Here is a 26800-nt window from a genome sequence, read left to right on the forward strand (position 1 = left end):
GAGGACATAGTCAGGTGGAGAAAAAAGTCTGTCTTTGCCTTTTTTTTTTTTTTTTTTTTTTAATAGGTCACGCAGTTGCTGAAGAGGAGGCCAGAAAAGCCCACCAGCTCTGGCTCTCTGTGGAGGCGTTAAAGTACCGTATGAAGACGGCATCTGCAGACCTGCCCACTGTTCCCCTGGGTAGCGCAGTAGAGGCCATCAGAGTCAGCTGTTCCGATAGTGAATTTGCCCAGGCTCTAAGCGCAGCCCTCCCTCCAGAGTCCCTGACCCGTGGGGTGTACAGTGAAGAGACCCTTAGAGTCCGTTTCTATGCCATCCAAAAACTGGCCCACAGGGTAGCCATGATCGATGAGACCAGGAATAGCTTATACCAGTACTTCCTCTCCTACTTACAGTCCCTGCTGCTGTTCCCACCTAAGCAGCTGAAGCCACCAGCAGAGCTCTGCCCCGAGGATACAAACACATTTAAGTTACTGTCATACGCCTCCTATTGCATTGAGCATGGTGACCTGGAGCTGGCAGCAAAGTTTGTCAATCAGCTGAAAGGGGAGTCCAGACGAGTGGCACAGGACTGGCTGAAGGAAGCCCGAATGACCCTAGAAACTAAGCAGATAGTGGAGATCCTGACAGCATACGCCAGCGCCGTAGGAATAGGAACCACTCAAGTGCAGCAAGAGTAAGGTCTAGGAAGAGTCTTGTAAAGTCACATCTCATGTCAAAGGAAATTGGCAGTAATATATGAAGGGTTTGCAACAAGGTCTCAGAACTGCCTAGAAATGAGCAGGTGACAGGTACTGTTCTAAATGTTAACACCTGTTGCATTTATATTATTCCTTCTTGCTGTCATGTCAGTCAACTCCAGGAGCACTTTATTTGCAACTTGGGTAACATTTTCTGTTTTTCAGGTTTTACTGATCAGGCTTGTGAGCCAGTCAAAATAATGTTTGTGGTCACTGTACTGTTGGTTTTGCCCTTGGAGCAAACTGAATAAAACAGAAATTGAAAACTGAGCAGCTTCTCCCTTTTCAAAAAGTATCATTTCTAGTTTGTTGTGTATATGGAAAATTTCCTTGAGAAGCAGAAGTAGCAGAAGTAGCAACTCCTGGGCGCTCAGAGTTGCCAGGCTGTGAACCGGGTTTCAGAAGCCCTAGGCCTGTTCTTGGCTTTGAAGGTCCTAGTGAACTGATTCCTGCTGGTCAAACTCAAGAGTGATGTAAATATAAGCCAAAATGCCAATATGTTTATAATTGGAGATATGTCATTCCAGTGATTCAAAGGCACTAGAAATAGTCTGTATCCCAAACTTCGATTGCTACCACAGGGAAAAATAATATTTTATATTGGGATCCAGTACACCCGCACGCACCCTTATATGAATGTATACATGAAACGGTTTCTGGAACCATTGCTTCTCCTTTCTACTTGTGATGTACTGTGTTCTGGTCTGTGGCATTAGAAAAATGTTGGTGTCTTCTCTACCCACAAATAATTCCACAGCCCTCAGAAAAGTCCATGGCTCCCAGTTCTGGAACACTGGTAGTTGACCTTGCTCCTTTCTGGTATGTGGACTGTGAATCTCTCCATTGAAGTGGGGGTGGTGAGCCTGGAATCTTAAAGGGGTTCAATAATTTTGTGGTATATTTGAACTGGATTGCTGTAAAACCCAGAGAACTTGCTTACATAGTTCACTTCTCTGAAGATTAGAACAGTTGCCATATTGGGTAAACATTAACCAGTGTTTCACCTTTCATTTTTTACTTCATGAAGTTACCGTCAACATATTTTTTCAAAATCATGATTTTTTGTTGAGGTTTTTTTTATATAAATTTATTTATCGTATTTTATTTTTGGCTGCGTTGGGTCTTTGTTGCTGCGCGTGGGCTTTTCTCTAGTTGGGGCGAACGGGGGCTACTCTTTGTTGCAGTGTGCAGGCTTCTCATTGCAGTGGCTTCTCTTGTTGCGGAGCATGGGCTCTAGGTGCGTGGGCTTCGGTAGTTGTGGCTCACAGGCTCTAGAGCGCAGGCTCAGTAGTTGTGGCTCACGGGCTCTAGAGCGCAGGCTCAGTAGCTGTGGCGCACGGGCTTAGTTGCTCCACGGCATGTGGGATCTTCCCGGACCAGGGCTCGAACCCATGTCCCCTGCACTGGCAGGTGGATTCTTAACCACTGCGCCACCAGGGAAGTCCTTTTTGTTGAGGTTTGTGTGTTCATAAACAGATTACTGAAGAGGCATTTTTATCTGAGCAGCATATCTGGAAATCATGAGAAAGGGTTGTCTATGTATTTCTGCAGGCCTGTTCCGGCTCCTGATGGTTACATTCAGGTCTGCATGGCGCCCGACGTCCTTTGATTTGGGGACCCAGTGGTTCGTTTGGTGTTATTAACGGTCCTTATGTTCCTCCTAAGTGGATTCTTAATTCAGCACATCTAGTTTCTGACTGGAACACACACTTTGTGTGATGTCCTTAATCTCTGCAGGTAGAGGTACTCTCGGCACCTGTGGGCCATTAAGCTTTGACTAGAAGATAATAAGGCTGTTCTAAATTAAGCCTTTCTTCCCTTTGGAATAGCATGAAATTGTAGAATACATTAACTTGCAAAGCTGACTAACTTGTTTGTCATGTTAGAAGTGTTCATAATTTTTATTTTACTCAGGAAATGTGTAAAACATTACAGATTAGAAGGAAGTAAATTTCTCTAGGAGCCCAGGAATAACTTCCTTCGGATGTGATTATCTGAGCTCACAGGAAGCAAGCAATACTGAGCGGTTTATTTCAGCTCTCTAAATCAAATAACAAAAGCCACTGGCTTTCAATTTTAGTATTCCTTTAGCAAACCTCCCCAACCCTCACTGCATATTGAGAAACAAGATGATGTTGAAAGGGGACTCTGCTTGTCCAGACCCTGATTTTTCTTCCTCATGCCCAGTAAGAGTCACATCTTCCTGAGCTATCACTCAGCAACCCCTTAGGTGAAAAGGGCCTTCACTTGGGCCTAAAGAGCCTTTACGTGGGTTCTCAGTTCTACCTTCAAGGAGGTGGAATCATTAAAACCCTGATATTTGCCTTAATGTTGTTTAAAGTTTCTAAATCAGCAAAGTAAGTAAAATGTAAATTAGGCAGTCTCTTTTTTTAAGGCACGGTACTTCTGTGTTCCTTAGTATTGACTTAAACCCTCTGCTTTCTTAACAGGTTCTGCATAAAAGCAGTCTCCAAGTCCCAAATTAGTTGTCCCACCACTTTTAAAGTAATTTGAACTCAGTGCAGAAGATAATTTAACATAAACAGGAAATAAAAAGTGATTACATTTCAGGCAAATCACTCATCAGGTCCAGTGGGCACCATTTACCTGAAGCAGGGCTCGGCTCAGCTCCCCTGGTTTCCTCCCTGCGGATGCATTCAGGGGCTGGGGGACCTGAGAAAGCAGAGGGAGCACTGAGGAGGAGGGGCTTTGCCTGGGCACGCCACCCTTTTCCACAGGGGGTGGTGCCACGGTTTCACAGGTTGGTCCAGGTTAGCTGTACGGACGCTGCCCTGGGGTCTCAGGAAGAAAGAGGAGGGGCTCTGGAGGGACTGGGGGCACAAGCCAGCAAAGGCGCTGCTGTTGTGGGAAAAGATGGTGCTGGTATCGGCAAAGCTTAGGTTTTCCTGGGGATGAGTTCTATTGTGACCTTCACTTCTCTTGGACGTTCTCAGTTTTCAAGAGTAAAGTCTTGCTGAGCTCTGTAAACTTGGGTTTGATCTCCAGTGTTCCTTCTAAAATCTTCTATAAAGTCCACAGCTATGCAGGTCGGCTAGACAACTTTTTTTTTAAAATAAATTTATTTTACTTATTGATTTTTGGCTGCGTTGGGTCTTTGTTGCTGCGTGCGGGCTTTCTCTAGTTGCGGTGAGCGGGGGCTACTCTTCCTTGTGGTGCATGGGCTTCTCATTGCGGTGTCTTCTTGTTGTGGAACATGGGCTCTAGGCGCGTGGGCTTCAGTAGTTGTGGCTTGCGGGGCTCAGTACTTGTGGCACACGGGCCGAGTTGCTCCGAAGCATGTAGGATCTTCCCGGACCAGGGCTGGAACCCATGTCACCTGTATTGGCAGGCGGATTCTTAACCACTGTGCCACCAGGGAAGTCCAAGGACAATATCTTGATGTTGAAGGTGATCATATGGGTGATGGTTACTTTGTCCAGGAAAGGCCCTAGACAACATTCTTTTACAGGTTAGGCTCCTTCCTGGGCCAGGCTGGAGCCTCCTTCACCCCCCACTTTGTGTACCTTACATTTGCTCACTCCATGTCCTAGCACACCGCCTTAATCAACCGAATAAAGTATGCCCATTTCTCGGGTAAACTGCCACTCTACCACTGAGATCTAATCTAAGTGATTCTGTAAACCTTGCCCTGCCCATCCACACTCCTGGTGACTGCCATCTTACAGCACGTCCTTTTACCAGCAGGATAATAATTTACATCGCCATCAGGTACACTTATACGTGTTTATCAATATGCATATATCTGTGGTGCTGTAAGAATGTCACACAACTTGAACATATGCAATGTACTTAATTTTCTAATCCATTTCATTAAAATATTCTAGTCATCTTCTGCAAAAACTGATTTCAAACCCTGCAGTTTGAAGGATGTAAGACAATCCATTTTATTAAGAGTACTCAAATGTTCTACTGAACCAAAACCAAAATTGATAGGTTATTAACTTTGGCATAGAAAAACAGAACACCTTATACTATTAGAGGGTAAAGAGAGAATGGAGACCAATCCTACAGGCCTTCCTTAATTTTTTTCTGAAAAGCTGGAAGCAGTTGTTTTGCCCACAATAGGAATCTGGAATGTCTGTAGCACAGAGTTAAGACCACATGGCCACAACATCACCCACTTGGAAAGTCCACTACAAATTCACGTGCCATCAGCCCAGATGGACCTTTCCCCCATCAACGCCATAGCTGCAAAGCACGATGCTGAGGACTGTTCTCTGGCAGGATTCCCTGGCAATGTAAGTGTTCTCCATCTGTAAGGATTGCACTGAATGCATACTCGGCCCAGAAGAATCAGCCATTTCCAGGTGCTGATGAACCAGAGGGAAAGGGAGGGGCCAAGTTTACAGAAGCTTCCAGGCAGCCAAGTTCTCTTTGCAGGTTTTAAGGCAAGATCACAGGCTAATCTGCCCTACGTATCCCTTTTGCTCATTTGCTATGTCAAGGGGCTACTGGGGCGATGCACATGAATACTTAAGTAGCTAGTTGCTGTCATTTCCCCTGCCCTCTGTCTCTCACTTAGATGTCTTAAATTCTGGTGATCTAGGAGAAAACATGAGTCAATACTTAGGTTTCTGAGGATGTATGACTGACTGGGTCCTGGCCAGAGGATAGCCAAATGGAGATGGGGACAGGCACATGTTACAGACACATGTACAACACAGTAGCCCATAAATGGCAACCCCGGCAGGGTAAGGATGAAGTTGCTCATCCGAGAACTCCTGGGATGCCTGGGTAGATCTGGCGATCAGATTATGAGCTAAGCAGCCTGCGCTAGAAGCCCTTGTGAAGCTCCTGCAAGCCTCACAAGCTCCTGTTTGCTTCCCAGACCACTTGCCAGTCATGAGAGAGGCTGGAGTAGAGGTTCTCGACCTACTCGATTACCAGCAATACACAATTATGTCAAGAAGACACTTCAATCCTCTTGTCATCACATACATTTAGGCCACTTTAAGTACAGCACAACTGAAGGTGCCAGCACTCACACAGAGAGAAAGGGGGAGATGAAACTCTCGTGCAAGCCCCAAGCCTAGTGGGAGGCTGTGGGCTATTCTATAAAAATAATGGAAATGCATACATACGTACCTCAGTTACAGTATTTATTTCCAGTCTTCATCTTCCCAGCTGTGCAGCCTAAACTCCTGATGTTGTTTAATCAGTTCTAAGATTAATAATTTCCCACATATAAATATCCCTGAATTTGGCTACTACTGACCCAGTATCAACTGTGATGTAATTGTACAAAAACTTCCTTTAGACGCTTTCTGAGTCGGAGGAAGTGTCAGGTCATAGCATCAGCCAACAAAGGCTACAGTCCCCAATGGAGGGGACTGGGGGAGGGGCAAACCACACCGACATCAGCTGACAGACACTGCAGTTGTGCGGAGCTTAACATCACAACGTGTGTCCAAAGAAATGAAAACGGCAGTGCCCCTTCTGTTCACGTGGGAACCCTGGCATGGATGGTTTAGTTCAGGAATTAAACGTAAACAAGTGAGCGTTGTTATCAAGATTCACCAAATCTGTATTCTCTTGTTTTCTTCACATTACAATTAAATACTAACATCTCAGTTCTCAAGTGTAATCACAACAGCCACGCTAGGCCACAGTAGCTCCTGATTCGACCACTTTTATTTGCCTTCGCCGACGTCATTGTCACTGTCACTGCTGCTGTCACTGTCGCTGTCACTGGTCAATGCAGTTAGATCTCCCAGGGCTTCCCTGTAAGAAAAATAAATGGGAGGGTTACACTGCAACTCAGGCTTGGGGCTGGGGGACTCTGCAGCTGCACTAAAGCAACAAAGGGAAAGGTTCCAACCAGCAAATAAATCTATAGGCCTCCCTGACTTTTATGACAAACGAAAAATATCGTTAAATCCTGACTTTCTGCAAGGAAAGGAAGTTCAGGGGGTAGAAAGCTACAAACATCTGAATGGGCAGACAGACAAATGGTCTGCTCCATTTTCATAACTTTCCTTGATGGTGATGATACAGGACGCACTTACTTCTGCTCCTGGCTGAGGGTGAAGTCAGCCATTAGTCTCTGGGTGAGGCTCTCACAAATAGGTAAGCTGAAGGCACCTGCCAGCTTCACTATCTCAATGGCCTGGGCAGGGCTGCCGGATGCTTTTGCACTGTCCATAAACTCATTCAGCAGCTCATTCCTGTGAAAGGCAAAAATGTCAACATTCCCCAACTAAACCCCTCAAAGATTTACATACAAAATCTAGTACCTTACAAAGATCAGTCGTAAAATCCTCAACAGTAGCTTTGCAGACAGTTACATGGAGTCTGACTTTAAAGGGCCAAATAAATAATGAACACTGGTTCATTATGCCTTCACTGAGGATCCAGCCAATGTATCCCCAGCGTGCTGTGATCACTGAGCACAGAATGAAAAAAACAGCACTTGCCTCAGGGTGCCTTAGATGGTAGGAGTGACCGATCACCTACCTGCCTAACAGAAAAGTGCCCAATCGCCATGGCTGAGGTACGTGAGGAAATTCCAACCCCCTTCCCCCAATAAGAGTTAAACGCATGTGGCTAATCCAGGATGTCCCCAGGCAGCCCTGTTAACTTGAACTTACCCAGGGATCTTATTATGGTTCCTGAAAAGCCCCAGCATTTTCCTGTTAAGATGAGATAGGAAAAAGATTATGAATACTAATAGAACAGAAGGCAACCGAATGACCATAGCTTTTCTCCTGGACTCAGAGACCAAGTGTCCTTCCTGACAAGCAGAGGGGAAGCTCCTGGAGACACGTCTGTGAGCTCCACCAGCTCCCAGCCCTATCTTTCCATCAGAATCACCCCAGGTGCCTCAGCCCCCTCTTCCCAAATTTCATATATGCACATAGCATTACAAATTTCAAAGGCAAATCTGCTTTGTTGCCAGCGTTGAGAATTGCTGGGGCATATCCTCCAGAGGATCACTTCTGTCCCCCCAGGGAGGGAATGTATGATATTATGTGGGCAGTGGGAAGAGAGGGACGCAAATACAATTTGATCTCTTTCCTCTTACAATCCAGTGTGAGCTCAGTGTGTCCTAAAACGACGTTATGAAGAGCAGGCTCAGATTAAGGCATCAGTCTCGTGTAAGTGCTTGCCGTCATCCTGCCACACGCAGGACAAAGGACAAACACATACACTCAGCTCCCATGATCAGCTGAGGTCCGTACCCCTGCGCCAATCATCACAGCCTGATTCATAACAAGCGTGTGTCAACCTGCCCTAGTCGACAAGTCCAAGTATCAAATGTTTGTCAGCAGCTGTGTAGCCGGCTGTGTGATTTGCCACCAGTTATGATCAGAGGAGGCAGCAAAACCTTTAGCAGCCTTTCGTGGAGAGAGCAAACATCCACACCGTGGACTGACCATCATGTTCAAATTACGGTCCTCTCTAGTGAACAGCCAGGCACAAGAAGCCCTGTCACTGGCTCTTAACACCAACACACGGTTATATCCAAAACAATACACATCGGAACCGCCCCTAGCAAGGACTCTCACTGACTTCTCCACTTTTGGAAAAACGACTACGCATAATGTCTCTATTCACAGTTAAACACCAGAAATTAGTATGTGAGTGAAGTGCTGATGAACACACAGAACTAGAATACAGTGGCACAAACCAAAGACGGGTTCTAGTCAAGGCCAGGTTTAGTAAACTGGTAAAATGCCAGGTTCCGGAAGTCCCAGTACACAGCCCGCATTTTAAGCTGAGGGGTGGGGGGTGGGGGGCGGAGAAGTATCCATGAAATGAATAAACCAAATGACCAAAACATTTTCAAAATTAAGGTTCTCTAATCACTTTGTTCTACTCAAGTGAACGGAGAAGTGACTCGCCCACAAATACAGAAAACAAAAACGGAAAGAGAATGAGCCCACTGAACCACACCTTCTCTTAAATTCATCATGTATACTGGTTCCTCTTGCCCAAGTTTGCTTTTTTAGTTGGTATTTGGAAATTCCTATAGAAAACACAGTACGTAGAAAACTCGTTTGTCTCCTGATAAACTACACAGTGTGCAGCCAAATTAGAGAAACTCTAACGACCAGGTAAAAGTTCTCTGAGATCCAAGTACAGATGCTTCCAGTGACATGTGTGGCATGTACTGTACTCACCAGGCTTCCTGGGTTCTCCCGGCCCTTAAGAAGAGGACGGCTATGTGGTTCAGAGAGCTGGCCAGCCAACTGGGAGCCGTCTGTCTGGCATCCTGGCTTTCGTAAGTCGATTTGATATCTGCAGCACAGTCAGCAAACGCCACCTGCAGCTGAGACGCTCTGAGAGTCAGCAGAAATGCCCAACTGGTTTTATGAGAATTTAAGTTCGGGAGACTCCATAGGACCATTAAAATTTTTAAGCAATGCATTTTACCGTTGGAACACATCACATGTGCAGCACACAGTAATACAGTATTTAAGAAAAAAAAAAAAGCAAAGCACTCTGCCCTGGGGTAATAATGGGATCAGCCACATATTTCAAATCCAACTACGGGTTTTCTTTTTAGAGAGAAATTTACAAGAAGGCAAGCTGCTATTAACTGTCAGGATCGAGAGGATCCACTTTCATGCTGCTTGCTTTGGACTAGAGGAATAAGAGTGACTTTAGATGGCAGAATTCTCCACAATGATAGGTAAAACCATGGAAATGACCCTCACCGGCTGTCAGTATTAGAGGATACACTGGTTAGTATACACCTAATAACGACAGCAAAACCTGAGTGTCAACACAAGCCTACCTCTGGTGGGTGCCGATCCCTTGCCATAAGCATCAGAATCTCTTCTTTTAGGTCACGGCGAAAAGTATGACCATATTCTTTACTATCTAGAAACAAAAAAGAACAGAGTGAGAAGTGGTCACTGGCATGTAAAACCAAGACTCTTTGGCTGACCTTTGTCCACTGTCAGCAGTCACCCATATTTGGTTGGAGGGGTGAACATACATTGCTGACATGTATTCCAGGATTCCAGAAAACTAGCAGGAGGATTCATGGTAGGAAAGGACAAATGAGCAGTGAAAGCCAGCACCAGTGATGTGCTCCCAGGCAAGTGTTAACGCGGCACGTGCACCACACTCCAGCAGCCACCAGCTCCACGCGGCTCTACAGCACGTGGGAACCGTCAGTAGTCCTTGTACACTATCATTAGAGCAGCCTTGTAAGGTAGGAGGGCGGGGCTATAGTCTCTGTCTCAAGGCAACCTGAGGCAGACGGAAACTTGAGTTTATGATCAGTCACCTAGTGGATGACATACAGCATCTTCTGCAGCCAATTTACACACAACCACACACACAAACCCACAGTCATGGCTGTTTCTTAGAAACCTGAGTATCACTGACTGTTAACTTTTTTTTTTTAATTTATTTAACTTATTTTAAAATTTTTGGCTGCGTTGGGTCTTCGTTGCTGCACGCGGGCTTTCTCTAGCTGCGGCGAGCGGGGTCTACTCTTCCTTGCGGTGCGTGGTCTTCTCATTGCGGTGGCTTCTCTTGTCGCGGAGCATGGGCTCTAGGTGCTCGGGTGTCAGCAGTTGTGGCACGCGGGCTCTAGAGCGCAGGCTCAACAGTTGTGGCGCACAGGCTTACTTGCTCTGCGACATATGGGCTCTTCCCGGACCAGGGATTGAACCCATGTCCCCTGCACTGGCAGGCGGATTCTTAACCACTGCGCCACCAGAGAAGCCCCTGGTTAGCTACTGAAGCACAGTGATGCAACATGGTATAGAGGAACGAACGGTACAGGCTTCGGGGGTTGATATTTTGGGTGTCCCAGGTAATTAACACTGATGTCACACAACTGCACAAAACCCAGCCTTTTCTTGTCACAAAGGAACCAATTTAGGTCTTTTCTACTACACTGTCACTCACGCAATCCAATATGTAACATGAGCAAATGACCCTGAAGTAGACCTCAACTACTGCATTCAATTTAGTCAAAAATGGAAGTTTTAGGGACTTCCCTGGTGGCACAGTGGTTAAGAATCCGCCTGCCAACATAGGCGACACGGGTTTGAGCCCTGGTCCGGGAAGATCTCACATGCCGCGGAGCAACTAAGCCCATGCGCCACAACTACTGAGCCCGTGCTCTAGAGCCTGCGAGCCACAACTACTGAGCCCATGTACCACAACTACTGAAGCCCGCATGCCTAGAGCCCATGCTCCGCAACAAGAGAAGCCACTGCAATGAGAAGACCGCACACCGCAACGAAGAGCAGCCCCCTCTCGCTGCAACTAGAGAAAGCCCGCGCACAGCAAGGAAGACCCAAACAAAGCCAAAACATAAATAAAGAGTAGTAATAAATTAAAAAAAAAAAAAAAAAGGAAGTTTTCTTCCCTAACAGTGTTAACATGCTTGTTAATCAAAACATAAGACAAAATGAGATGGGTCGGGACACATAAGCTGAAACTGACCTTTCCAGATCTGAGGAATCAATTCTAGCCGATTGGCCACATCTAATGCTTGGAGAAGATCTATCAGTGTTTGGGAATATGGAAAGAATACCTGATTCAGAAAAATACAAATACATTTTTTAAGTGTTACTCAGTAAAGACAACCACAAACATCTACAATGATAAATGGTAAGTAATGAATCATCTTACTGAAGGTATCAGGTCCTTATACCACTTCAAGGTGACATCAATTTGTTCCATTAGACAAAGCAAACCAAAGAACTTGGAACTGTAATGGAGAAAGAAAGCATGTTTAGTTTAAAATCCGTGCTTAATAGGGGAATGACAAAATTACAGCACAGTCATATGATGACGCGTTACACAAAATTTAAAGACAGTAAGTTACACACAATTTCAAGTTACACAGGCCAATGCTGGACCCAGGAGGTGCTGCTAACTGTGCTTTCTGGACTTCCCAGTTAACACCTTCTAATCCTCAACCAGTCACTGATGCCACCTCCTGGTTATACTCTCAGCTCATGGTGAGGAGAGAGCAGATCTCCTATTCATTTTAAAAGCGTTCAACGTAAAGCGAGGATTTGGACCACATAGAAGAGAACCATCACACACCTATAAACAGTCTGCCTCCTTAAGTTCTGGTTTTTCTCTGTTTAAAAGCAAACCCATTTAAGGAGTCTCTTTGGGCTCCAACATGTTCATCTTCAAAAACAAATGAGGCTGCAATGAAATCTTTAGGGACCCACCCTCCTATGAATTCAAAAACATAAAATAGGAGGGTTTACAGGGAAAAGATATATGGATTTAAAGTGTTACAGGGACATCCCTGGCAGTCCAGTGGTTAAGACTCCACGCTTCCACTGCAGGGGTTGCGGGATAGATCCCTGGTCATGGAACTAACATCCTGCACGCTGTGCGGTGAAAAAAACAAAAAACAAACAAAAACAACAACAAAAACCCCCAAAGTGTCACAAATAAAAACAGCTTAAAAGATACACAGCAGACATCTCAGTCTGACAAATCAGTTTTACCACTGCTTGACTCTTCAAGTGTTCAATTAACTTACACTGTTAAGTCAGGGTCAAGCTGCCTAAAATTAGGCCGCCAATAGCCTCCCACTGGCAGAACTGACTACTGGTTGCATACAGGTGCTCCGTTAATGCAGAAGGATACATTTCCAATACACTTACTAGTAGAAATAACGCCGATGATCCGGTCCAATGAATTTCCGGTTGTCTCCAGTGTTTAAAAGGTCATGGACCTGGTAAGCAAGTTCTAGATCTCTGAGAGATGAGCACTGAAAATTTACAAGTAGTAAATAAGCATCATTCTGCGATCCTTATCAGCCAAACAGTGGCTCATTACATAAAGAGCTCATTATATAAAGAAGTACAGTTACCTGCGGAAACATCTATGCTGATTTAACATTATTATTGGTTGACAGCAAATGAATTACAAGAAAATGGGGGGGAGGGAGGAATCAAAACAAATCACCAAGTTCTGTGAAATTTAAAACAAAATAACCTTAATCTAGTAATTATACCTATATTTAGTAACTATATGAAAACACCTGGTTGCCATGCACAAGACAGCTGGAGTGCTCACTCCAGCATCACTATACTGGCAAAAAACCCATGAAATAACTCCAAAACCCACCCACAGGAGAAGTCCTTCCCTCCTGTGAAATAACGGTACTGCTGTCAACAAACAAGATAACATGGAAATGAAGAATCTGGACGTGCATGTCTGAATAACCAAAGGAGAAAACCTGGAAGGACACTCACTAAAATGTAAAACAATTGTCCTTAGGGAATAATATGTATATAATAATATATTTCCTTAGGGAATGATAGGATATGCTAATTCATTCTGAAACTGCTTGAAAATTTTCCTATGATTAGTATGATAAGATGAAAAACCAAACTTAAAAACCATCAATTTAAAAAGTTACCAATAGGCAAATATGAAATACTCTGAAACCTTACTTTCAAACCTTACTTTCTGAAGAAAGGTATGAAAAAAGAAAATGTATACAATAAACACAGGGCAGGAATGTTGTGATTTTGTAGAGATTTAAGAGGAATAAAAATTAGAACTAAAGACATGAATATAAGTAAGAGTCAGGAAGTGAGAGAATCAGGGAGAACCCCCACCTCCCCAATGATGAATTTAGGAGATGGATAAAAGAAAAAAGGAAAACAAAAGCTAAGCAAGAAATTGTACTTACAACCCTCATGGCTGACTGAAAAAACATATCTGAAAATCAAAGTTCACAAGAGCCTTGGTTACTATGGATAAAACGTTTTCAAGTCAGTAACATTAATAAAAATCCTGGCAACAAAACTGGTAACGTGTAAGACAAACCTAACGGCGTAAAAACTCAGGAGGGGAAGCACAGGAAGCATGCAGCTTCCAGGAATCACTAAGCTAAATTAAACCCTGTCCTCACAAGGCTCTAATACCCGGCAGTCAGGAAAACAGGGCTCTCTGTCTTATACAAGCAATTTCTGTACATACCGTCATCCGGGTCCTTTGGAGAAAATTTCTTTCCCATTAATTCACTCATGATGTCATAGATGATGAGGGACGATCCTTTTGAAGGGTTTTCTGCAGAACAAGAAGGCAACTGGGTTTTCTCATGAGTTCACTTCCTGTACAACCACCGGGTGTGCAGAACTAGTCCTAAGGCCGCATTTCTCCTTCCTCCACCCAAGGCACGGAGCTGGCCGGGCACATCCCTGCTCGAGCAACGAGCGCACTCTCTGCACAGACTGCAGCTCTCCCCAAGACCTGGGACAGTTACAGGTGCTCCCAACAAAGACTCCATCCTTCCTTCTTAGGCTCCTCACAAGGTCGACTTGCATTGAAACGGGACACAGACAGACCCTCACTAAGCCTGCATACTTAGAAAACAAACACGTTTTTGCTAATAAACATTTGCGCTCCTTTTAAATATAACCAGGATGAGAGCCAAGAAAAAGAAAACTGTAGAATTAAAATGCACCTATGACACTTCCAGTTAAACATTTCACATTATTAATCCACATCCCTTCCCCACCTTATCCATATGCAAGTGATAATATACTTTCCATGACAGCACAGATGTACTTTTGAAGTTCCTCAAGCATGTTTTCATTTGTTGGCAATCCTAATTATTCTGTTAGTTTTATAATAACCTATTTCATATGTATCATTTCTTCATTATTTTAGGCTTTCTCCTTTGGGTAAATTCCTAGAAATTATTATTACAGGCAGCCAATTTATATCCCTCAGACACACCAACACTTCTCCCCCCACGGCCCTGGGTATTACTTAGGAAGCACAAGTACCAATGACTTTAGTTAGCAACGGAACCAAAGTGATATGTGACGTTGAGGAGAAATGGAATAGGCTTTGGGGTCAGAAATAACAGTTTCAGCAAAATGACACCAAAGTTGAGTAAAATTTTGGAAGACAGAATTACCATGGAAACTGTTTACCTGTCTTCAAGATAAAGTCAGTTAACTGCCCTTACTTCCCGACAGGTGAGAATGTGAATTTTGTAAAACTAGCCCTCCAAAACAGATAATGGAGGTTTTCTGTTGTTTTCATACATAAAGTCTACCACGGGACAGAAGGACTAGAATTGTCATTTCTGAACCCAGAGGTTCTTTCTCAGGTTGGGGCAAATGGATAGGAACCAACAGACTGTGAGTGCCTACTACCTGCCTTCCAAGCACAGGACAGGACACTGTGCATAATTCATTTCATCATTACACCGTGATGGCATCACTCAGGTAAGGTATCCAGTTCCTTCTGACACAGGTGGTAAATGGTAGAGGTGAAATTTCAACTCAGGTGTGCCTTGCTCCAAAGTCCATTCAATAGAGCACAGCTGACCTAAAACTAGGTGACAAACAGAGCCTCAAGGTTCTCCCATGAGGTTTCAAAAGAAAGTTAAGGTTACTGTGGGGCAGCACCGTCCAGCAGCTTCCTGCAAGGATGGGAATGCTCTGCACCTGCATCGCTGAACATGTAGCCAGCAGCTATGAGCGGCTACTGAGCACTAATGCCATGAAGGAATTTTTAATTTTATTTCATTTTAATTCAATAGCCATGTGTGGCTAAGTGGCTACTGTATTGGACAGCACAGCTCTGGAGAGCAAAAGGAACTCCAGACTAGTTTCTCCTGACCAAAACTGTACACCATCCTTTCTTTTTTTAAAAAAAATAATTAATTATTTCTGGCTGCATTGGGTCTTCGTTGCTGCGCACAGGCTTTCTCTACTTGCGGTGAGCGGGTGCTACTCTTCGTTGCGATGCGTGGGCTTCTCATTGCGGTGGCTTTTCTTGTTGCGGAGCATGGCCTCTAGGCGCATGGGTTCAGTAGTTGTAGCTCACGGGCTCTAGAGCGCAGGCTCAGTAGTTGTGGCGCATAGGTCTGGTTGCCCCGTGGCATGTGGGACCTTCCTGGACCAGGGCTTGAACCCGTGTCCCCTGCATTGGCAGGCGGGTTGTTAACCACTGTGCCACCAGGGAAGCCCCACCATCCTTGTTAGTACATTTAATGACCTCCCTCCCCTCCAGCTCAAGTTTTACATCACAAACAAGATGTTACTCTCCTCAAGAATAACGGTTTGCTCAGGCTGTAGACAATGTTATTTTGTGAACTGTCTAGTCTTAATTCATAAGCAGTGAAGTTAGCCTAATTTCTACATAAATTAGTAGCATAATGACATACATACCATGTTGATAAAACAGCTGTATGATATAGTGATACGTTGCAAGCGAGGGTTCTTATTATTACCAGGTACATAGAGGAAAAAAATAAAATAAGTCAAACACAACTATACAAAATACAGCTCACTGAGGCACACTGATCTAAAAACATATTAATGTTGGTATTTAAGTAAAAGATACATTTCTGTTCCTCTGAACAAAGACATTTGCTAGCTCATATGATCAATGTAAAGATGGAAAGGTGTCAGAGATTGAATCCCTCTTAGAAAGTCCAGACACCTATTACAGCCAATGCACAATGAGTTTCATTTAAGAAAACTAAAGCATACCAAAGTGAATTGATTCCCAAAACATCCTTCAATAAAGTAATTACTGAAAAATATACAACACACTAGCACACAACTGGGTTCAAATACTTAATTATGCTAGAAAATGTCACAAGTTTAAAACCAGCCAACTGTAGGAGAACAATTCTCCCTAGAATTAAGAAATCCATAAAAAAGTACCTAAAATACTAAAAGAATGTAACTTCCTATAAACAACACAAAGATGATAAAAAAGAGTTCCCATCATAGTAAATACACGTAATTAAAATGTGCTAAATGGTGGAAAGGAAATTCCCAACATACTATGTAAACAGCAAAAGAGTTTACAGTCTCTCTTTTGCTTGTCTGGACCTGAAACCTCTGGTCAGCACTGTCTTCAGTGAGGGACACCAGGACACATCCTCACCTATTCCAATGGCTTTCATTTCCCGTAAGGTCTGTAAGGCTGGCAATTTTCCAATTGCATGAAATCGTCGGAGACATTTCAGAATAGTATTAAAAGTCTGTAGGTTGGGTTTCACATTCTGTGCAACCATTTGTTTCAACAGGTCCTAGTTGAATCAAAAGCAGGAAGTATTTTTTATGGCTGGTAGGTAACTTATCCAATAAACTAATGTAACATACTAAAAAAGACTTGGGGTCTCTGCCTACGTTTAAAGTAGATTAATAAATACATCCCCCATTTCAGAATTATCTAGTAACTACCAGGACGAGTATCTCTGCCCCTTAGAGAAGCCCCTCCATCAGTTACCCTGACAGCATGTGATCAAGGTGTCCAACTGTCTTTAGCGGCCCAGTGAGTTTGAGACTGAAGCAAGAGAGCAGACTAGAATGGATTGCGTTTTTTCCTTTTTTACATACATGCGCAGTATGGTATAACACGGTTTCTATTCCTGTCACTTCAATCCAGTGATTTCAATCTTTTTAAAAAATTAATTTATTTTATTTTTCACTGTATTGGGTCTTTGTTGCTGCTGTGGGCTTTCTTTAGTTTTGGAAAGCGGGGGCTACTCTTCGTTGCGGTGCACGGGCTTCTCATTACAGTGGCTTCTCTTGTTGTGGAGCACAGGCTCTAGGCACGCAGGCTTCAGTAGTTGTGGCACGTGGACTCAGTAGTTGTGGCTCAAGGGTTCTAGAGCACAGGCTCAGTAGTTGTGGCGCACGGGCTTAGTTGTTCTGCAGCATGTGGGATCTTCCTGGACCAGGGCTCGAACCTGTGTCCCCTGCATTGGCAGGCAGATTCTTAACCATTGCGCCACCAGGGAAGCCCCTCAATTTTTTAAATCTTAGCTAATAAATTTTTGCAATAAATGTGTCTCATTTTAATGAAAAAACCATTATGAGAAATAAGTGAACAGAGCAACCCAGGTCTTCCTGGATTCGAGCTGTATGCTTGGGTCACATGTCAGATACACCTACGTAAACTACAGGGTTGCTGGAAGGGTGTGAACAGGTCACCATGAGCTGAGCGCCCAGCACAGTGACTGCCATGAAGATGCTCAGTGAATGCTGTCTCCAACCCACGTACTCCTAGCAAAGAATATTTTAGGCCTATTAGAAGACAAAGTGAGAGTTCCTCCTTACCAGTATATTATTCCATTTTTCTTCTGATTTCTCATTCGCCACGAATGCTGTTGCTTCTATCAATGAATTGAAGGTGTGCACATCAGCTATAAAAGAAGAAAACTACTTTAACAAAATCTGGGGTTGAAGATTAAAGGCAAAGACACGCGCACATGTCTACAAAACTAGAAAACTATTCTTTTCTCTGGCTCTGGACTCCTGCTTCAATCACCAATACCACAGGAAAAGATTAAGAATGAACAAATGACTGAGGTAAAATCCTGAGATTTTATAGATGCCTGAGAGAAGGAAAGAAGAGGAAGGACAGAGGGGAATTCTCCAAACACACTTACCACGAAGTCTGTTGTTTAATAATTCAGTGTACAAGTTTAATGCCTGCGTAGGAGCTCGGTGCTGGAAAAGGGAAAGTATGAAAATTAAGGATCATAAAATTTGTTAAGAAATATGTGCATATCGACTGCTCTAGGGTTTGGGAACACAGTAGTAAACAGATATGGTCTCATTCTCAAGAAACGTATCCTCCGTGCAGTGGTTCTCTACTGGGGCAACGCTGCTTCCCAGGAGACACCGAATAATGCTTGGAGACATTTTGGCTGTCACAGCTGGGGCGGGAAGGATGCACCACCGGCATGCAGTGGACAGGAGCGGCTCCTCAACGCCCTTCAAGGCGCTGGACAGCTCCACAAGAGCAGATTATCTGGCCCAACGGTGAACAGTTCTGAGGTTGAGAAGTGCTGATTTAGGGGAAGATAAAGATATATAAAACAGTTTCCCTGGTGGCGCAGTGGTTGAGAGTCCACCTGCCGAGGCAGGGGACGCAGGTTCGTGCCCCGGTTCGGGAAGATCCCACATGCCGCGGAGCGGCTGGGCCCATGAGCCATGGCCGCTGAGCCTGCGCGTCCGGAGCCTGTGCTCCACAACAGGAGAGGCCGCAACAGTGAGAGGCCCGCATACCGCAAAAAAAAAAAAAAAAAAAAAAAAAAAGATATATAAAACAAACGTTACCTTCACCATTCCTCGGATCATTGTGCAGTAGGAATGTGCATTTTTCTCTGGCATTAGAGCAAAGATTCTCTCAGCATCGTTTTTTGCTCTAGACACAAGAAAGTAAATGTGAACCAGAGGAAACAGGAAAAACCAGTAATAGCCACCAACTTACCATGTTCCAGGCACCGTGCTAAGCATTTTATGTGTATAATTCCAAGTAATTCTTGCCACCCAGAGTGGAAGACATGGTTATCATCATTTTGAAAACAGGAAAAACTGAGGCTCAAAGACCTCAAGTTGTCCAAGGCTTTACAGGCTAAGTGGCAGAACCAGGACTGAAAAGGTGTAATATACAGTCAAGGTATTAAACAAAAAGCAAACTGCACAGCAGGGTACATAGTGACGTTTCCCCACCCTCTTTCAATTGGATACAATTCCCCAGAGGCAACCACAGACAAGCGGTGCCTCTAGAATCCTTTGTCCTATTCTAGCCTATCAATGTGCTATGTTATACAAATCACGCTGTACCTTGATTCTCCCTGTTACCAGTATGTCTTGGAAATCAGACAGAACCAGGATTTGGGCCAAAATGGTGCTCCACAGTCAATGCTCTTAACCACTATGAGAAATTATTACTATCTACTGAAAAAAATTAATTTTTGATTCTATTCATTTTATCACTTCAAAAAAGACTTTAGATATTAATGGTAGCTTCCCTTTTTCAGACATCCATATGAAATACCTTTCTTTTATTTAGAGCTTCTACTCAGTTTTAATTCTGAAATGTTAAATGATATTCACCTTTTGTTCGGAAGTGAATACTTCTGTTTGCTGGCCACTAGTCTGAACTTAGAACTATGCTCTAGCATGTGTATTCTAACATAATAAAAAACTGTGAATCTTTTAGAATTAGAGGTATATATTGCAAGGTAGGACTACTGATGAAACTACCAAAAGAACCATACCATGAAGGTTGCATGGAGTTAGATGGAAAAAAGAAGTCAGGTGTCAACCTTGTGCTGCTGGTTGGAGGCAAAGATCTAATGAAAAACGGTCCAAAAACATATGAAAACCAACTGAGACATTTATACTGCACACTGAAAACAAACTGCATTTTAGAATATTCCAGGATCGTATCTTCTTCAGGGGCTGATGGGGAACATTCCACGCGCTGTACGGAGCCATAACACAAAGTTCTAATCATGCTGTAACACACCTCCAAGTAACTCCAAGCTGATGACCAGCCTTCTTCTTAGGTTTCTCGTTACTTCCCTCTGTGGCCTCTTCCTGAAATGAACCATCACCAACAGATATAAAACAAAATATGACAATGGAATGCATTCTCTGAGGAAACTTCAGAAAAGCAAAGGAAATACAGATCCAATAGAAGGCAAAAAGGAAACCCAGTGTTTATTAAGAAATATTAATTTCTAAAGTGTAGAGTATGCTCACTCCTCTCTGCCCACCTACGTATGAATTTTTGAGGGGGCTGGAACCAGGGGTTTTTGTCCCCGTCCCTTACACATCATACTATCACTGTAAGTAACAACAACAAAGGGGCCTGTCCAAACGTTTCTGGTCAAAGGTTTGCTGCATGCGGCAGGCAAGGTCAAAATATTTTTAAGGAGGGAACTAGGGCAAAACAATTGTTAAAATCCGTCTCCTTCTCCACATTTTTGTCCAGGCTATGTACCATGCCCCACCACACCTCAGAACAAATCTCTTCGACCCTAACACATGGCACAAGAACCTGCCTTACTCTGAGGAGGTATAACTACCAAAAGAAACTTTAAAAATCACTGCCAAAGCCATTACCAACTCTTCTGCTTGTTCACGTTGTTGCAAATTATAATTAGTTGAGGGCTCTTGGTTACCATAGTAACATAATAAATCCAAGAGACGGTTAGTTGTTTCCAGAGATACGGTGGTTCCTGTGGGTAGTGAGAAAAAAGGGAAAGAAACCTTGAGGCATCCAAGAACTAGAGCCTACTAGATGAAAATTCTTCACTTTTCCATGAGCTGTGGCCTTCCTGGCCACCTATTCAGTCTCAGTCATCACCTTCTTGAGGGATGCGTGTGCACTCCACATCAGCTTAAACACGCGGAGCGATGCAGACAGGACACAATCCCTAACAGTGCCGTGTGACAGAAAAGAGAAAACACAAGATCAAGTTTGACCCTGTGCTCATTTATTTTATGGACTCATATCCCCAGAGAAATTATCTCACGGTTCTAACTATCATCTTCAATCTGAACCCTCTGCAAATGACTGCCACGTCGTCCCCCGGGGCCAGTTCCATTTTTACAAATGCAAGCAGAACTATTCCACTTGGACCCAGGCCCTCACTGAAATACCTGCCTAGAAATACTAGCATAAATGCCTAATTATAGTAGCCTTTAAAAAATTATTGCTCAAAACATTATGTTCCCATCTTGACTCTTATGAAGGGGGAGAAAAGGGAACAGGAAGAAGTATGAAACATAATTTAGTGCTTTAAAAGAAAACTAACTGCATTTGTCTAAAGAAAATATACTGATAATACAAATGCCCATCAGGAAACTTAAAAGCCCAGAAAAGACAGCATGGCAGAGTGGACGGGACACCGGTGATGGAGTGTAACTTGACTGGGTCTTACCATCTCAAAGCTGTGTAACCCTAAAGATTACCTGTAGTCAGTTTCCTTTATAAAATGGCGAGAAGCACACCAACTCATAAGGTGTATAATTCAATGCCTAGCAAAGTGCATGGCACTTATTAGGGGCCTGATAATAAAATTTTGTTTCCTCTCCCAGTATGCTGCCTCATTCCATTACTCTGAACGAGTCGAGGTTACGGGTTCGACACACTGTCTGTAGTAATGCTTACTGAACATCTGCATGTGCCTACACCACACAGCGTGTAAAACAAAGGAAGACAAGTCTTAGCACTAAGATGTTTATCGTACTCAACCAGTAGGGGGAAAAGCCTCCCTAAATGATAACCTGCATCAGCAATTCATTTGTACACCCGAAGCTTTAACAGGCTACACACCAAAATTCTCAAATCAAACACAGCTTTCTGCAAATGTTTCTTGTTGAGTTTAAGGCTGTATTGAGTGACTCAGTCCAGTTTCTATCTCTTGCACGTTTGGCTGATTTTTCTCCTAAATCACTGAACAGCACTCGGGATTCTAAAACTTAATGCTGCTGCCTTCCATGTTACTATAGGTTCATTCTCATGACAGCTTACAAGCCCTGGCACCTGGATCTACACCCCTGGAGGTTCACCCAGATCGAATTCAGAGCCGCAGGATTGGACAGAAGTGACTCTTTCGAGACCACAGTGCTAACTGGTGCCAGAACCTATCCAAACCTCTGATCCCACAGCTTAGCGCTCTTTCCTTTTTAAATATTTCTTTTTTGCCTGCTTTATGCCTTCCAAACATACTTAAAGAATATAGGAAATGTGAATAGAGTATGTACACACCTGATGTTAAAAACAGAAGCTAAGGAAGAACGGCTGTATAATTTGTCTGCCTCTGATACAGCACAAGAGGACAAGATACTAACAAAGTTGCAACTCTGCCCCACCCACGGTTTTAAAATGATGCTCAAGCAGAACATGAAATATGACTTATTAAACTATAAAAAACACAAACACAGCCACTGAGCAGAGGAAGTAGCACAGCACTTGTAACTCATAACTTATCTGGATCACATACGTAACCGTGGCCCACTGCCAAGCCCATGTTCCCAGAGAGGCTGCAAATGAACTTAGTCACCTGCTTGCAGGAGCTGATCGAACATGTCCACAGAAGCTTTGACTTTTCTGAGCTTGATTCGTTCCTCTAGAGCAGCCTCACTTATATCTTCAATCTGAGGTTCAAAGTACTCAGGCATAAAACACTGGGAAAACAAGATGGCTAAAGTTACTGCAAACAGGGCAACGTCAAAGGTAACCGGGTAGGACAAAATTTTGATCACCAACACAGCAAAATAAAACTTCACTGCTCCGATTCATGCTTCATGCACCAGATACTATATTTTTAACAAGAATACCTCTGTAGGGAATATAACTTATTTCAAAAAACCTCTCCAGTCTCCAAAACAAGATTACTTAGCGATCTCCTAGCTTGGGGCGGAGAATTTAAAAGCACCCAAACATAAATATTTAATCTATTAGATTCTTGAAGAATCTAATTTCCAACCAAACTTCCCAATTTCAAGGTGAACTTATTTTTCCCTTGCTAAAACCATCCTTCCTACTTTCCTCCCAATCTTGGTTAAAAGTGCCACAGTACACCCAGTTTGCAAAGACAGAAACCTTTCATCCTTGATACTTCTTTTACTCTAAACGTTTAGTACTACCAAGGTATGTTGATTTTACCTCACTCACCAATTTACCCAAATATTTATTGAAGGCCTACTACTCGATGCCAGGCACTAAGCTAGACACTGGGGATAAACAGACGGAAGTCATTCTCTACCCTCAAGATGCTCACAATCTAACAGAGAAAGCAAATAAGGAATAATTATGATACAGCGTGAATGATAAATGATGTAAGAGGTCTCAGAGGTATGCGAATGCTGCCCGCCATGGGGGCAGGGGATCCACGGACAGCTTTAAGCAGAAGTGAGCTAAACATAGAAGAGTAACTGTTAAGTCAGAAACTTAACGGGGAAAGGATAGCCAACAAATGATCATTCCACTGCTGCCACTGTCTTAGTTCAGGATTCTAATATTTTTATGGACACAATCACACTGACTACCTAATTTGTCCCCAAGAGTCGCTGCTTGAGAAGCACAAGAGGGTGTGTCTGTGTGTGTGTGTGTGTGCTTCGGAAAGTAGGGAGATGTGAGAGGGAGCAGTTTTAGACATAAAGAGTCTGAGTTACTATTTCCACTAATAAACTCAGGAGGGCAGAGCCCATGTTTCGCTCACCACTGTATGACACGCTAAGCACAAGGCCTAACACGCAGCAGGCCCTGCACACTCCTCGTGACTACAGAACAGAGGTAGCTGGAAATACAATCTGGAGTTCAAAGTAGAGATACCTAGCCAGATATACAAGAATGCCAAATGGAGTATAAGGGTCACTGAAGCAGGAAGATTCTGGACAGAAAAAAGAGAAAGTGACTGAGCATGGAACCCTAAGAAAAAGACACCAAGGCTTAAGGAGTAGATAGAAAAGCTAATGAGGGAAATGAAAAACGAACAGTCACAGAGGTAAAGATCTAAGAGTCTGGTGTCACAGAAACCAAATGGGGAAAATAAAATGGAGAGCAAATACATATAGTTTAATAAAGGTTAGTATTGTAAGCAAAGATAACCATAAACATTAAAAGACTTTTCACCCAAATACTGTAGGCATTCAAATAGCTACTTAAATATTAGCCATAAAAACTTAGTTTAAGTTACAATTACATAGTATTATCTGAAAAGTCCAATTACCTCTCCTTACCGGTATATGAGGTTCAGCTATGTCTTTCTGAAAATATTTGGGATATGAATTAATAATAAACTTTGCTGCATTCTCCCCGGACTTCTTTGCCAACAAAAATGAATGCTATATAAAGAAAAAGATTTAGATATAAATTGATATAACCTGTAATTTAAACTCAAGAGATCAAAGTCACACCCTCAGCAAAAATTATTCTGCCCCCCTAAAAAAAAAAAGAGAATACAGTGATACACAGAATCCCAATTAGAAGTTAAACTACATAATTATTACTTATCTACCTCTGCTGAGTGTGACATAACTTCAGGTCATAACACAGCTTGAGGTATATAAAAGCAATGTGCTTAAACCGAGTGGACTGCTCTATAGTGGGAAAGAGCCCTAAGTACTAAAAACCCAAACCAAATACCCTCTCCACAGGCAACCGCTAAAACTTTTAAATAAAAGTAGTAAAAGATTCAGAAAATCTACCGATTTATCTATCAGCATCTGTAAACTTTTCAAAAGTTTTTACAACTAAGCTAAGTTATACATGTACTCTTGTACCCAAACGAACAAGATAAAACATAATACTAGAAAAGTTTCATAAAAATACTCACAGATTCCATAGAGGATGTTGGTATGAGATAAGGATCATCTTGAAATGCGTAAGGGGCAGCTGTAGCATCCTGTGGAGAAGACACAGAAGTCTCTTTAGCTAGATTTTTATTAAGAGGACCTTGCGGGTTTTGGTGATGACTAAAAACTCTGTAAAGTAAGTTTTAACTATACCTGTATCACAGAAGCAGAAATATGTATGTTTGCAGACACTAATACCTACACTGCACCCGTGGCTCTGTAGAGTTGTTTGTGATTATGCACAACTTAAAGCAAACAATGGCTCAAACCCCCATGACTGCTTTTTAATTGAAGGCTGCTATCACCAGGGACAATTGCTGTTTTAAACTGAAGGTCAAGAGCTTCTGAATTAACTAGCCTGGGCACCAGCTTCCTGCACTAAGGTTTCCTGCAAATGGAGGAGAGTAGTTACTGGGCCCTCTCTGGAGGCAGGAACAGCAGCTTCTCCCGCGTCCTGATGCCCAAGGTTCTATACTTCCAGGTAGAACCCTGAGCAAAATGAACTCTCCGGCACCACTAGAGGCTCACTTAGAACAGCCCTCAAGTTACTTCTTCTGGCCTTCTCCTATCCCTTGGAGCCCCCTTCCCTGGGCCTTCTGGCAACTTTGTTCCACAGGAAAAACTCAACTTGCATCCTGAATCTCTTCTGTCCCCTTGATGCCTCGTCTTACTGACCTGGATTCTCCAGGGGAGAGCCTCCCTGCGGCTCTCACAGGAAGGACGCTCATACCTAGGGCGCGGAGGCAGTACTCTTTGGGGTCCTCGCTTCCTGATGCCTGATGCTGTATTCCCTTTATACTCATTTGAGGCTCCTTTCATCTGGTTATACCACTCTCTACCAACATGTGGTGGGTATGTAATGGCAACGCAGTTCTAGGGCAGTTGCCCTGGACTATTACTCCCCGATTACCAACTGCTGCTTGGCTCTGTCCTGTCCACCATCCTCATCAAATACCTGTTTGGGGCCCCTAGTTCTGTGACATGCTGGACTTCCCTTACTAGACTTACTCTTCCTATTTGTTTCCTACATTTTCCTCCCTCAATGATTTCCAAGCCCTTCATGGTTTCTGAGAAACAACTTCTCTACTCTGGGCCTGTAGCTCAGAGCCTCACACTAAATTTATCCTCAACTGAACTTCCCTGACAGAGCTCCTCCTCCCTCCTATCTTCTCTGTCTCAGTGAATGGTACCAAGCACTCTGCAAGCCAAGCCAAAGATCCTCTCCTACTACTTCCACTCAACTAACCTGTCACCAGCTGTGGTCAACTCGAGCTCCTTAACATCCCCTACCTACTCCACCGTCCCTTATCCCCACTGCCACTGCCTTAGTTCAGTACCTTCCTTATTCATTCATTCCATATTTACTGAGCACCTCGAATGTGCCAGGCATTATTCTAGCTACCAAGGAGACAATAAAATCTTATCCCCCATAGAGCTCACAATTTAGTAGGGAAAAAAATCTCCAGACAACAAAAATAAATAAAACATATAGTAATTTTAAAGGCAATAACTGCTATGAGAAAGAAAGAAAGGAAGGGAGGGAGGCAGGGAAAACGAACTATCAGAGAAAAGAACCATACATTTATTAATTCCTTTTTTTGTGTGCGTGTGTGGTGCGCGGGCCTCTCACTGTTGCGGCCTCTCCCATTGCGGAGCACAGGCTCCGGACGTGCAGGCTCAGCGGCCATGGCTCACGGGCCCAGCCGCTCCGCGGCATGAACCCGCGTCCCCTGCATCGGCAGGTGGACTCTCAACCACTGCGCCACCAAGGAAGCCCTAATTCTTTTTTTAAATTAATTAATTTATTTATTTTTGGCTGTGCTGGGTCTTCGTTGCTGCGCACAGGCTTTCTCTAGTTGTGGCGAGCAGGGGCTACTCTTAGTTGTGGTGCACGGGCCTCTCATTGCTGTGGCTTCTCTTGCTGCGGAGCACAGACTCTAGGCGCATGGGCTTCAGTAGTTG

At 43.5% G+C, this 26800-nt stretch overlaps 2 protein-coding genes and 1 non-coding gene across 14 annotated transcripts in view; 1 reads left to right on the top strand and 2 right to left on the bottom strand.

Moving 5' to 3' along the window:
- IMMT (inner membrane mitochondrial protein) overlaps positions 1 to 1010 on the top strand; it is a 48660-nt gene extending 47650 nt beyond the window's left edge. For all 4 annotated transcript variants that reach the window (XM_049695874.1, XM_012533667.3, XM_049695875.1 and 1 more), the window contains one exon: positions 67 to 1010. In XM_049695874.1, the coding sequence (XP_049551831.1) occupies positions 67 to 680 (614 nt within the window). In that variant the 3' untranslated portion in view covers positions 681 to 1010. The remainder of the gene's footprint in view (positions 1 to 66) is intronic.
- A 5251-nt stretch (positions 1011 to 6261) lies between these two features.
- PTCD3 (pentatricopeptide repeat domain 3) overlaps positions 6262 to 26800 on the bottom strand; it is a 30199-nt gene continuing 9660 nt past the window's right edge. For 7 of the 9 annotated variants that reach the window (XM_004271598.4, XM_049695880.1, XM_033431357.2 and 4 more), the window contains 20 exons: positions 24820 to 24888; positions 24224 to 24328; positions 22543 to 22666; positions 20597 to 20712; positions 19998 to 20068; positions 18800 to 18887; positions 18127 to 18187; positions 17795 to 17880; positions 16617 to 16761; positions 15890 to 15940; positions 13683 to 13772; positions 13393 to 13421; positions 12356 to 12462; positions 11358 to 11436; positions 11169 to 11259; positions 9499 to 9584; positions 8882 to 9030; positions 7349 to 7390; positions 6767 to 6925; positions 6262 to 6482 (listed from right to left, as the gene is read on the bottom strand). In XM_004271598.4, the coding sequence (XP_004271646.2) occupies positions 6392 to 6482; positions 6767 to 6925; positions 7349 to 7390; positions 8882 to 9030; positions 9499 to 9584; positions 11169 to 11259; positions 11358 to 11436; positions 12356 to 12462; positions 13393 to 13421; positions 13683 to 13772; positions 15890 to 15940; positions 16617 to 16761; positions 17795 to 17880; positions 18127 to 18187; positions 18800 to 18887; positions 19998 to 20068; positions 20597 to 20712; positions 22543 to 22666; positions 24224 to 24328; positions 24820 to 24888 (1839 nt within the window). In that variant the 3' untranslated portion in view covers positions 6262 to 6391. The remainder of the gene's footprint in view (positions 6483 to 6766; positions 6926 to 7348; positions 7391 to 8881; positions 9031 to 9498; positions 9585 to 11168; positions 11260 to 11357; positions 11437 to 12355; positions 12463 to 13392; positions 13422 to 13682; positions 13773 to 15889; positions 15941 to 16616; positions 16762 to 17794; positions 17881 to 18126; positions 18188 to 18799; positions 18888 to 19997; positions 20069 to 20596; positions 20713 to 22542; positions 22667 to 24223; positions 24329 to 24819; positions 24889 to 26800) is intronic. The other 2 variants (XM_012533682.3, XM_049695882.1) reach the window with 1 other exon arrangement.
- Positions 7828 to 7963, bottom strand: LOC117202005 (small nucleolar RNA SNORD94). The gene has a single exon (XR_004484161.1). It is a non-coding gene; the product is annotated as a small nucleolar RNA SNORD94 (small nucleolar RNA).

The sequence above is a fragment of the Orcinus orca genome, chromosome 13 (assembly GCF_937001465.1).
Source record: "Orcinus orca chromosome 13, mOrcOrc1.1, whole genome shotgun sequence".
Lineage (NCBI taxonomy): Eukaryota > Metazoa > Chordata > Mammalia > Artiodactyla > Delphinidae > Orcinus > Orcinus orca.